Source organism: Delphinapterus leucas, chromosome 4 (assembly GCF_059928025.1).
Source record: "Delphinapterus leucas isolate spDelLeu-1000000601 "Yukka" chromosome 4, BTC_Dleu_Yukka2, whole genome shotgun sequence".
NCBI classification, from domain to species: Eukaryota; Metazoa; Chordata; class Mammalia; order Artiodactyla; family Monodontidae; genus Delphinapterus; species Delphinapterus leucas.
In genome coordinates this window covers 78129135-78142381 of record NC_143132.1, presented here as the reverse complement: position 1 = coordinate 78142381, position 13247 = coordinate 78129135, and the positions used below count along the sequence as shown (strand labels likewise).

The 13247-nt window shown below is 36.6% G+C and overlaps 1 protein-coding gene across 7 annotated transcripts in view; it reads left to right on the top strand.

Annotated features, from left to right (window-relative positions):
• Positions 1–8549: 8549 nt before the first annotated feature.
• Positions 8550–13247, top strand: part of TP63 (tumor protein p63) — a 100426-nt gene continuing 95728 nt past the window's right edge. For 6 of the 7 annotated variants that reach the window (XM_030760860.2, XM_022569664.2, XM_089910688.1 and 3 more), the window contains exon 1: positions 8551–8738. In XM_030760860.2, the coding sequence (XP_030616720.1) occupies positions 8697–8738 (42 nt within the window). In that variant the 5' untranslated portion in view covers positions 8551–8696. Of the gene's footprint in view, positions 8739–13247 lie in introns of all 7 variants that reach the window. The other variant, XM_089910689.1, reaches the window with a different exon arrangement.

Genomic DNA, 13247 nt, shown 5'->3' with positions numbered 1-13247 from the left:
TAAACAGAAAAACGTGAACACCGAGGAGACTAGAATCACAGTAATATAGGACGCGAAATACGTAACAAACCTAAATCCAATTAACAGATTAGAAAACTGCAAGATAGATGGGGAAATGTCCTGTTTCCTGTAACATAATCAATTTACTGGCAGAGCCAGAACTTAACCCAAAGTCCATGACTCTTGGAGCAATATCCTTTCACACATGATCCTTAAAGACAAGATGGGTTGATTTCCCTATAGTTATTAGGTAGGGTAAATTATTTAAAACCTATTATCATACTGAAATATATCCCGGTATGGAAATAAGGAAAGGTGATGTGTTATGCAATTAGCTTGAGTGAATATCTGTTGATTATCCATCCACTTAATGAAAAGGACTAACTCTAAATGAGAGTTGAGACCTGGACCCCAGGTTTCTGCTGTTGATTCCAGTGCTCTTTCCGCTCCTCCAAGTTGGCAGTTGACTGAATTGTCTATGACCACTTAAGTGCAGCACCAGCTATTCGGCGGGTATGGCAGTAAGCAGAAAGGAAAGGAATGAAATGTAGTTTTAATCAGAGTATCTATTGAAATACTAGAAAATCTAGTGTTTAAAAAGTAAGAATTTTGGGGCTTCCCTGGTGGTGCAGTGGTTAAGAATCTGCCTGCCAATGCAGGGGACACGGGTTCGAGCCCTGGCCCGGGAAGATCCCACATGCCGTGGAGCAACTAAGCCCGTGGGCCACAACTGCTGAGCCTGCGAGCCACAACTATAAGCCCATGTACCTAGAGCCCGTGCTCCGCAACAAGAGAAGCCACCGCAATGAGAAGCCCGTGCACCGCAACAAAGGGTAGCCCCCGCTCACCGCAACTAGAGAAAGCCCGCGTATAGCAAGGAAGACCCAACGCAGCCAGGAAAAAAAAAAAAAAAAGATACAAAAAAAAAAAAGAGAATTTTTGGAGGTATTTAGTAGCATGTCCAGACTACAGATATGAATAAATAAAAGGATAAAAGGGTTCTGAAATCCATTTAGAACCTATTATAAACTAATCACTCCTATAGGTTGGTTAGGAAGTTAAATGTTATAGGGTGATATTTTGATTTTATAGATGAAGGTTCAAAGAAGATAAGTAAACATACCAATATTCAAATACAAGTCGGTGTAGTTTAAAGATCTGCACTTTCCAAAGGTGACCAACTAATGGGGATGGAGATCAGTATGTTCATTTTAATAAATAATGTATAATAGCAGTAGGAGAAAGTTAATTTTGTTTGTTCATTTTTACTCTAAAATATTAAAAATATAGAAAATAATTATAGTTGCTAATGATGTTGTGGCAGGGTGAGCTCTTTTATATTGACGGTTTAAAGAGAAACTGGTATAATATCCGGAAATCAATTTAGTAGTATCTATTGGCCTTTAAAATATTTAAATATCTCATAATCAAATAATGCAGCTTCTAATAATGTATTTTAATTAATAGCGTAGTACAGGTTTTTTTTTGCGGTACGCGGGCCTCTCACTGTTGTGGCCTCTCCCGTTGTGGAGCACAGGCTCCGGACGCGCAGGCTCAGCGGCCATGACTCACGGGCCCAGCCGCTCCACGGCATGTGGGATCTTCCCGGACCGGGGCACGAACCCTTGTCGCCTGCATCGGCAGGCAGACTCTCAACCACTGTGCCACCGGGGAAGCCCGTGTAGTACAGTTTTGCTTTAAGATTATAGTGTTAAAGAAAAATGGAAACAAATCGAATGCCCAATGAGTGGGAAATGGCTAAATTAATTCAATAGCCCTATACAGCAATTTAAAAACAGGGTTTAATTAAAATACCTGAGTAATGACCTGAGTATGCAATCATATTAACAGGTTAATTTTTAAAATAACTATATGCATACATTTATACAGACACATATACACACTTTTAACAAAATATATCTTTAATATGTTCTATCATATGTTCAGTTTGTAAAGCACACAGAATTATATGGAATATATATCTTTGGAAGAGAAAATACCAAAATTTTAACAGCGGTTACCTCTACGTTCTGGGATAAATGGCTAAGAAGTCATTTTTATGTAATAAAGTAATCAGAATTTCTATTTCAATATATATAATACTAAACAACAAAGAAACTTGGAAAATATATGACAACTATGTCAGAGTTAATATCTTTATTACTAAAGAAAACACTACTACTCCAGTGAGGTAGGGATTGGAGGGGAAAGCAAAGGACATTACTAGATCATCTAAAGAAGGAATGCAAAGGGCTAAGAAACATATTGAAATACATTTAACTTTGCTCACAATCAAGGGGATTCATACTAAAATAAGAAAATGTTTGTTTTCATTTGTATAGTTGGAAAAGAGCATTCTAATACTGTGGTTCTTAACCTCATACAAATGCAATTTGATTCAGCCCTTTGGAAAATAACTTGATTCTGTACCTATCAAGTGACTTACGTTCATAAACTTTGACCCAGTACTTTTAGATGTAGGAATACTTAACATGGGAAAATGCTCATAATACCATAAAAACTAAGAAAAAGAAATGTTGAATATAATCCAATTTTGCTTACAGAATATGTATATAAACATAGAGAAAAGACCAAGGAAACTTTTAGCAATAGTTCTCTATGAGTGTTATGCTTATAGATAGCATCTATTTTTTATTTTTATTTTTCAGTTTTGGGCTGTAAATATCACATTATTTTTATAATCTAAAACTTTTAGGTGCAAATTAAAGACAGTATGAAAGATGATCTTATCTCTTTGCATATGGACACCTATTTACTTGGACTGTTTTGGATCCCTTCAAATCTCGATTTTACCATTTAGTATTTATTTGCGTATCAGTATTTTCATTTTCATCTGTAAGACAGGAATAATAACAGCACATATATCACAAATTTTTATGAGAATTAAATGAGTTTGTTATATATAAAGTGCTCTGAAGAGTATCTGATCCACAAAATATACAAAGAGAGAAACTAAACCCTGTCTACTATGTTACCTTCTACTTGAAGGTTTACGGAAAAAACAAAAAACAACCAAACAAACAACAACAAAATATATATAGCTTGAGTACATCTATAAGATTTAGGACAGAACTTAACTCCCCTTCTGTACCTATGAGGCTTACTCATCTTTCAGAGCCTCACTAGGGACCCTAAAATGGATGTGATTTTTTTATCTTGCTTTGGAATTTAGCTTTAGACTTAAGAGAAAATTGATTTGGTGAATTAATTTAGTGGCCTTCAATAGCGTCTACAAATGCGAATTCTTCTTACCTGTCTGGAGCAGGAAAGGAAGGAAATCACTTGAGAAAGATTAGAGCTGTGAAAGTTACTCACTGTGTCTTGCTGGTCACCCTTTGACTTTATGGTGGGTGGTATTAAAATGATCTGATTGATTTTGTTCTGGGGCAGCTTGGAAAGTCCCAACATTTCTTAGCTTTCACACAAGCTCTATAAAACCCCAATATTTTTTGCCTGTTGCTGGTTTATCATGCTGACAATTTTCCTTCTTGACAAATAATTATTGAAGATTTGACGTACTATCCTTGGGTTGAAAGCATCATTTTTCTCTCTCTTCTATTGTAATTAGGTGCTGTTTATTGATTCCTATAGGAAAGGCATCCATGTCCTAATAAATACTTTGGGTAAAGAATCCATCTTCAACTTTCTGGTTTTTCCTTACAGAGTTAAATTGTTCAACTGGACTTATATTCATCAAGCTTTTAGACATGAAATGTGATATGATGACCAGAAGTGTACTCTGACCTCAAAATTCATAGCCTCATAGGGGAGACAGACAATTATACAGATTTTTTCATTGTAAGGTAGCATTTTATTATTATTTTATACACATTCATATAAAATAAGAGAAGACTGAACTTCAACTACGGAATTGGAGAACTCAGATTCATTGGAAGAATTTGAAAATGTTTCAATTTATCGGGTAAAGAGAATGAAGGCATTTCAAACTGAGGGATCAGATTGAGCAGAGGGACAGAAATGGTCAGCTGGGGCCAGCATGTAGCAAGCAGAGTGGAAAATAGGGATGATGAGGCTGAGAGGGTAGCTTGGGACCAGCCTGTGAAGAAGGATCTTGAGTGCCTACAAAAATAATTGGTTTTGGGCTTCCCTGGTGGCGCAGTGGTTGAGAGTCCGCCTCCGATGCAGGCGACGCAATTTCGTGCCCCGGTCCGGAAAGATCCCACATGCCGCGGAGCGGCTGGGCCCGTGAGCCATGGCCGCTGAGCCTGCGCGTCCGGAGCCTGTGCTCCGCAACGGGAGAGGCCACAACAGTGAGAGGCCCGCGTCCCAATGGCATGGACTCATCCTGAGGAGTAACATGATCATAGTTGTTCTTTAGGAAAGATAAAGTGATGGTGAGGGGCCTCTAGAGGGAGGGGAGAATGTAGAGATATTGCTAGATATTCATTTTCCTACGTCATTCAGGTAAATTTTTGGTGAAAGCATAGAGGGTTGATAAATTTAGAACCAGGCACATATTCTTTCTTGGAATCTCAACTGCTAATATAAAAACAAGTCACCAGTCTTTGTTTACTTTAATAAATGACTAACTAAGCCTCTTCTAACTTCTCTGTTCTCTCAATTCAATAGAACTAGAGTCTTCATGAGGCGAACCCACTAAAACACTTATCTCCATTTTTATGGCTTCATGAAACCTAAACATTTCCTTGTTCTCTATACTTACCCCAAGCCACGGGGGGCAGGCATAGATCTGAAAGACAAAATTGCTTCCACTTTTTACTTCCTAGAATTTTATAGGTACCCTGTTTTTCCCTACCCAAGCTTACATAGTGTGGATTAAGAACTTCAGACAAGTATTTCCTGTGTGCTGAAGATTTATATACTTGCTTAACTTTCTTACATAAAGATATAAAATGGAGACATTGATATTTGGTATATTGTAAAGATTGCATGTCAAATTAGAGAGAAAATTATTCAATAAAATGATGAAGATAAGTTATGTATTTTGAGTGGAAGTGTATCTTCATTTATTTCTCATACCAATACAAATTCTAGAGAGTGAAAAGATTTGCATATGAAACAATTCAAAAACCGATAATAATATGAAATGATAATACGGCTTAAGGATTTTATAATGTTGGGCTGGCAAAGACCTTTCAAACTATTTTTGAAAAGTAATAAATTATAAGAGAAAAATGATATGATAAATTCAGTTATGGAAAAAATAAAATTCTTCTACACCAAAAAGCAAACCATAAATCCATATACGAGTTGAAACACCAGAAACACACACACAGGAATACACACAGTGGAAAAATATTTGCAGCACTTATGATAAGGGTTAATATCTTTAATATACAAAGAGCTCTTACATGAGTATCTGTTAAGAAGGATATTCAACAAAATTTTAACAGTATTATTTCAGGAAAACATACATGTTAATCTTACATCTTGAATGACTTCTCCTTCCAATGCACTAGATTTACAGCAGTGGCATTTTCATTCAAGGAATAGTGCTGACTCCTGATTCTGAGGCCATGAAGCTTTGAGGAATTTGAGGGAAATGGCTGAGAATGAAAAACTGTGAGCTGTGAGTAAAGTTAAATAAAGTTGTTCTGACTCCTGAGGACTTGGGAAACCTCCTTACAATCTTTGAGTTTATTTACCTGTAAAATGGGGATAATAATACCTATATCATTAGGTTATTAGGAAAATTAATGCATATTAATAAACCTTTGAGATCCAAGATTAGCATTGTTGCATGGCGAATACAGAGAATGGTTGCTTCTCTGTAACCTTTTGCTTAAGTAAATGCATGATGTTTACATCAGGTATTCACACTAATTCTGAAATCAAACGTTATCTGATGTACTTTGATTCACTCTTTTATGAAAATGTTTGTGCTAAATTCAAATTTAAATGAATTAGTAGCTATTAGTGAATTTAATAGGAGGATATCCTAGAGCAAAAAGCATGGATTTTCCCCTTTAGTACATTGTACCTTTTTCTTTATGTCATTTAAGCATCTTAGTATCTGTGCAACTCAACTGCTTCATTGTACAGTTCAAAGTTGAGCAAACTGAGGTACAAATATCCCAGCAAAATAAGAGAAATGTAAATAATCCTCTAAATCACTTCCATGAATTCTGGACAGAGACTCTTATCTTTATAATGGTCTTTAGAAATCATTTAGTTCTGCCTCTCATTTCACAAACGAGGAACCTGAATCCAGAGTGGTTAAGTAACCTGCCCCAAGGGCTCAGAATTGGTAATAGTTGCTGTACCTCCTAGTTACTCCTGTAACCCCCAGTCCAGTACTCCTTCCCCTCATGTACCCAAAACACACAAGTAGCCTCAGCAGATTTATCATATCTTACATGTAAGATACACGCATTTTAGATTTTGGTAGTTATGTAGATAGAGATCATAGTCTGACTGGCATGTGCTGAAGGCTAAGGTGGTAGATAGAAGGAATTTGATCGTTTTAATCCATCACATTCTGCTGGGAATCTTTTGACTTTGCGAAAGATGAAATCTGTTTACATTTGATAGAATATCATCAACATCTGAAACTGTGGACCTTAGATTTGGGGTTCACGTGGTTACACTATTCATGTAAAAAAGAATTCAATAATGACTTTCTGGGCAGTTGTGCTAATGGCATTTACTCCAGATTGACTTCCAAACCTGACTCATTCAGAACTTCCTACTGGGCTATAGAAAATACAGATGTAGGTGTTGTATCCCTGGAGAGTCTTATTCAGTAGATACGGGGCCAGGTCAAGAAATCTGTTTTTAAAAAGCACCTTGGATGATTCTCAGGGTCATCCAAGTTTTTGAACCACTTAACTAAGCACAGCTTTAAGGAAACAGCTAACTGCTTTCTACTATTGACCCAGAAGCTGGCAGTGGGTGTATAATTTAAATTCATGGTACAAATAATGAAATTGCATTTTTCAAGTCATTTCTTTTTTACTTTCTTTCCCTCTCTCTTCTTTTTTTTTTTTTTTGCCTTGTAGCTACAGCTTATTTGGTTAATTACAGGTAGTAAGAGATCATCTTTCCAATATTTCAGTGAAGAAATGAACATTTTGTCTGATATAAATTTGTAGCATTAGTGTTGTCTTTTCTTGGACACTTGAGATCAAATGATATTACTGAAAAATTTTTGCAGAAAAAGAAACATTCTTACCAGTAACTTAGGGGCTAAAAAGTAAATATCACCCCATGATCGTATTATCCCTTATGTGCATGCATTTGATGGATGCAAAAAGTGAAGTAAAGAGGAGGCAAATCCAAGGTCATGAATGCATTTGCACACTTTATTTTTAAAGTTTATATACTAACCTATTCTGGCTTCTAATTTTCGTCTAAATTTTAGAATAAATCTAAATATTAACTTACTGTACAGATATCTTGTCCAGTTATAACTTTCACGCAGGACAGGGAATTTGGCTTCCCAAGTGTGGGGAGAGGAGTGAAGTTTAGATATAAATCTAACTGAATTATGTAGAATACTCGACAGCAATGAGCATATTTTAGTGGATCGCACAATAACCATCAGTGTGCATTTCATCTTCACTAAATCATGGTAAGCAAGGCCAGATTCTACATGAATGTTGTCATGTATTTATGTAAATATATTTTTAAGGCAAAAGCTAATTGGTCTTTCAGACTTTAAGATTTATTCTTTTTATTAGTAATTACCTGTTTATAAAAATATTATCTTTGAGCATTAATAAAAACTAGATACGGTAGAGAAAATAAATATTCAAATAGATTAGCTATTGTATTGATTCCATGTTTCAAGAAATATGATAGAAAGATACAGGTGCTTTTTTTTAAAGGGCTTTAAAAAAATGGGCACTTTCCCCAGGATTTCTATTTCCTGTACATAATGTGGATGTTTGTTTGTTTTCACAAGTTAACGGGACCAATGGTTTAAATTGTTATTGAAACATGCTCTGGATGATCAAGTGGCTTATGTTAGCATAGCTTTGCATGAAACCACTGGCGTTTCTCTTGGGAGAAGAAGTTGAAAACCCTTCGCCTATCAGGCAGTGGATTTTCATTTTTATATTAAGGACATATAAGCATGGTTTCCCCAAATTTCCAACTGTGTAATCATTCTTGAAACTCCACATCTAGGTTTAAAAAGCGAAAACAACGAAACAAAACTTTCAAAAGCTTTCCCTGAAGTTTTACTTTTCAGATGCAGAGTGTAAAACAACTTTCTGAAGTGCCTTCTGTAAGTCCTGGTGGTGGTACGGTTTGTGGTTTGTTTGGGGAGATTTTGTTTTCAGGAAAGAGTGTACTTTCTTATGAAAGAGACAAGGGAAAGTTTTACCTGTCTCTCTCCTGTTTTTTTTTTTTTTTTTTCTCCCCTCTCTTTCTTTTTCTTTTAAAGATTGGTGATAAGGAATTCTAACTACTTAATGAGATGGGAGAGGCCTCACTCCATTGGAGTGGAGGAGTCCAGGTGGAAGTTGATGGATTGGACAGGTAAAGAGAAGAGTCCCGCCCCCTCATGCCTATAGTTGGGTATATATTAGGGAACCTAGAATTATGTACAGAGAGAGAAAGACAGAGAGGGACTTGAGGTCTGTTATCTTCTTAGTAGATTCCTACTGTAAGGGTCTCAGAGGGGGTGGGGGGTTGGCAAAATCCTGGAGCCAGAAGAGAGGACAGCGGCATTGATCAATCTTACAGCTAACATGTTGTACCTGGAAAACAATGCCCAGGCTCAATTTAGTGAGGTAAGGCTTTTAGATTTTAGCACTCCATTTAGAGATGCTATTTCATTTCTATTTTTTAAATAAGAGCTTACATATTGGTGGTTCTTGGTCACCCAATGTAATGTTTTTGCAAACTGTGTATAGGAATCTCTTTTCTTGGTTAATATTTTCTGTGGAGACTGTAAGATTCTTCTTTAAGTAAAAATGAAACAGTAGGAGAAAAGGGAAAAGAAAAATTTCTGGGTGATGTTATGCATTTGAGGAAGCCCAATATTCAGGAGTTTATAAAATCACTTTGTATAAGAACAGACTGAGAGAGCAGATCACATTCTGCCAGATACACTGAACTGACTCCTCTGTTGGGTATTCATGTATCACTAAGACAGATTAGTTGATTGTGTCTCAACTCAGTTAAGTCCTCAGTTCTATCTTCAAACTTCATCCTTTAAAAGCAAATGATGCTTTTTTTTTTTTTTAAAGTAATCAGGTGAGATGTTTTTAAGCCATCTTCATTTTGAATTCTGTCAATCCAGAGACCCACTTAAATCCTGAGGGGACTTCACTCAAGTCCCTATTGTCTGGTGATTGACTTCGACTTTCACTGTAAGATGACAAAGTTATTTTGGAGCAATGCATTATTAAATATTTATACATGCATACATGTAAATGTATGTTATAGCATATAGGATTTTATTTATGGAATTGATGTTTGCCTCCCTGATCTCTCCTCAACACGTTTGTCACAGGGATTTAAATCTCTGAAGGGATAAGAAAAAAATCCTAACGAGACTGTAAGGCTTTGAGGAAGTTTCCTAGGGTTGAGGGAGGTCTAACAACAATATTAGTTTACATTCCTCAGAATAGGGCAGCTGTGTTGACACTAATCAGATGAGGGGGAGAATGCAGTGTGGAGAGAGCTAGTTCAGTGTGTCAGATGAAAATGTTTGCAGGTGAATGCTTGGAAAAGTAGACTGTAATACTCAAATAGAGCTCCTTAAAAATCAAAACAAAGTGTATAGTACTCGGACAGACAGCACAAGGAAGCGTCCCCAACAGACAACAAAGCAAGGCCAGCGCTATCACATATTGACCACACTATTGTCTAGACACCTGAACTATGTAAATATAGCAGGGGAAATATCGAGTTATCTAAAGAAGGAAAAGGAAGTGCCTGTTTTCCTTTAAAACATGCAAGTAGGCTTGCTTGTCCTCAGTGGAGAAACTTGAGTTTCTTGTTTTTCCTTTAATATTGAAAGTTAGCTTAAAATGTTACTAAGCAATATTTTTTTTAAAAAAACGGAGGCAACTTGTATGATGATCTTGTTTCTATTTGATCCAATGCTGTCCAGTTTTGATCATTAAAAAAAAGATCTGTCGGTCATATCATATCTGACTTTGTGTTCATGAGATTTTTCACACGCAGTCATTTATAAACAGGCTGGGATCTCTGTGTGTGTAAGTAAAAAAAGGTAGAAGCAAAAGTTGATTTAGAAGTAACTGTAAGAAAAGTATGAAGTTGATGTAAAGTGGAAAGAAATGATTATTTCTCATAAAAGGAAAAAAATTGCATGAATACTGTGATGAGAAGGCATTTGTAGTAATGACTGCCTTTTATGGAGGTAAAAGTGTCATGCTGTATGTGAGAGTACGGCATACTCACAGTGAAAGAAAATACCTTTACATGAGTCTGCGTTTTGCAAAACTTTAAGAGATATGTGATCAAGAGGCAGCAGCTGTCTGTTTTCTCTTGAAATGCTGCTAATGTACATAGAGCCTACCGATGAAGAAACATGGCGGCATTTCTCTACCCTCCTGTGTCATTTCGTGTATTTCTATCATGATTTTTGTATCTGTCTGCTAGTGTGTGTAATATGCGTTATCTTCATGGCTTCATTTCCATTCTATTGCTTAGACCGGTTTTCTTTTCTGCATAGGGTTATCTTTTAATAACTAGCCCTTTGTAGAAATGCAGTTCTACATGCAGGTATATAAAATGCCTGGGACCACAGGGCCCTGAGAATCCAGAAATTTCATACACAAGTTATAATGCTTTAGCATTCACCTTCTGGTAACATTTATTAATAACTGTCAATATGGAATCAGCCATTTATGATTATCACATAAGAATTGTTAAAAAATGGTCAGATTAAGAATAAAAAGGCATGTCACTCCCCCTAAGAGTGAAAGTTACTTGAAAACCATAACCTGTTCTCTGACTTCAAATAATTTTTGAATTTAATTTGCTAGCAAATTCTTTGGATTGGTAACTCAAAAACGATATAAGAACACTGTTCCTCCCCTTTCCCCTTTTCCACAATTTTCCAGTTCTTCCCCCCCAAGCAGAGCTGGATTTGGGAAAGCTGTTACTGAACAGGAAAGGGTCTGGAAGGGAGGGGAAAGTGAGCAGGATATAACAGGCAGGGCTTAAGTTTCCACCCTTGGGTTGCAATGAGGAGGCCTCAAGCAAGCACCTTTCCAATGCGCCAGGGTGGAATGATACAGCCTCTGGGATTGGTCTCATACTTGGAGAGCGAGGCACTAAAGAAAGGAAATTGTTCGTAGATTAAATTTTAGTTCCATTTTCTTGCCAGAAAACCTGGGCTCTGTGTGTGTGTGTGTGTGTGTGTGTGTGTGTGTGTGTGTATATGTATATGTATGCGTGTGTGTGTGTGTGTGTGTGTGTGTGTGTGTGACAGACAGACAAAGAGACAGAGAGAGAGAGAGAGGGAGAGAGTGTTTGAGAGCCCTCAAACTCCTCCTTAGAAGAATGACATTTTATTAAAAATCCCCATCTGGGCTTCTGTATGAAGATGGAAAGGTACTTTGGTGAATGGGTTACAACATTCAGGACTTCAACTCATATAATGAATCACCTCATTTTACAAATCAAGGTTAATGATTTCTCTTTTTGTAGTTGAGAGAGCTATAGATATAAAAATGAGTCCCTGTTTACTTAACTTTTTCTCTTTAGAGAGAAATACACTCTAAAAAGGGCCACTGTGATTCATGGTAAGTGCTCCAAAAAGAAGTTTCCGTAAAGAACTGGTATGCAAATCTAGTTGAGAGTGAGAAGAAAAGTGCTGAGGCAGCAGTATAAACTCTGAGTGTTCAGGTCATTGCCAATTAATTGACCTCTGGGCCTGCATTGGCAAGGGAAATAGTCTTTCATGTTCCAATACTGTTTCCAAAGGCTGACTCACATTTTTTCCCATGGGAGTGGTTTTTCTCTTTATAGTTAATAAATGTATTCTTTTTAGCTTTCCCAAGTTGCACCTCTGAGGTATTTAGCACCATAGGTAAAATCACAGTAGGTAAGAAGCAGAAGCAGCAGACTTGATTCGGGTGTCAGCCAGGCTACGTTCCTCACTCCATGCTGTGGTCTTAGATTGCACTGCTTGTTTTACAATTGGTTGCCCTCAAGCCCAGAGGGGACTGGGAGAAAGAGATCTTAGATCACAGATCATAGATCATACTTTCCTTCACTGCTATTGGAAAAATGAGTGGTGATAATAAATCACTTATCCTTTACCTAGATAAGGAAAAAGCATGTTTGGTTTGTTTTGTTTTCTAGAAGAGCAGTGATCCTCAACAGGGGTGTGGAGTGTACAGTAGGAAGTATGAATGAATGGCTGGTTAACTATAGCAATCAAAAAAATATTGGTTGTTCTTTCATCACACCACATATATTTTCTGAATACAAAGTTTGTTAAAATTTTCTTAGACAATAAGCATATACAGAATTTGGTTTCTTTTTATATTATCAATTGTTTCATGTATTTTTTTTTCCACTTTGAAAATTTTTTTTTGAATTTTATTGTATTTTTTTTATACAGCAGGTTCTTATTAGTTATCTATTTTATACATATTCGTGTATATATGTCAATCCCAGTCTCCCAGTTCATCCCACCACCACCACCACCACTACCACTCCAATTACAGAATTTAGATTCTATATTCTTCCTATTAAGGGAGGGAGTATATATTTGAGGTCATGAGATTTTATGTTTATCAAGGAAAGATATGGGTCAAACAGTTGAGAACTATGTTACCACAGTGTACCCAAGCTTTCTTTGAGGTGCATGTAATTGCATTGGGAGGGACTTGTGCTTGTGAGATAGAGAGGAATGGGTAAAAATCCTCCCTTCACAGTAACAGTGTGAAATTAAACTTTTCCTCTGTTGAATACATTTTAAACTTCTAATTGTCTTATGTCAGTAAATAAGGAAGAGCGAACACAGATACCCAAAAGACACCTCAGTGAAAAATGACTTGGTTATTTCCATAAATGTCTTACTGTCTTGAAAATGAAAGTTTTTCCAAGTCCAACGGACTCAGAATTTTCTTTTAAATATATGATAAGCAAAAAGTCAGACGACTGATACAGCGTTATTGTTCAGTGTCAGTTTAGGGAATGAGTTGCCTGTGAAGGATATCCAGTAGGGTAGTGGATTTTGGTTCTGGAAGAGAATGGATTGAAATGTCAAGGTAAAACAGTTGATACAAGAGTTAAGCTTAAATCTTATTCCAGGT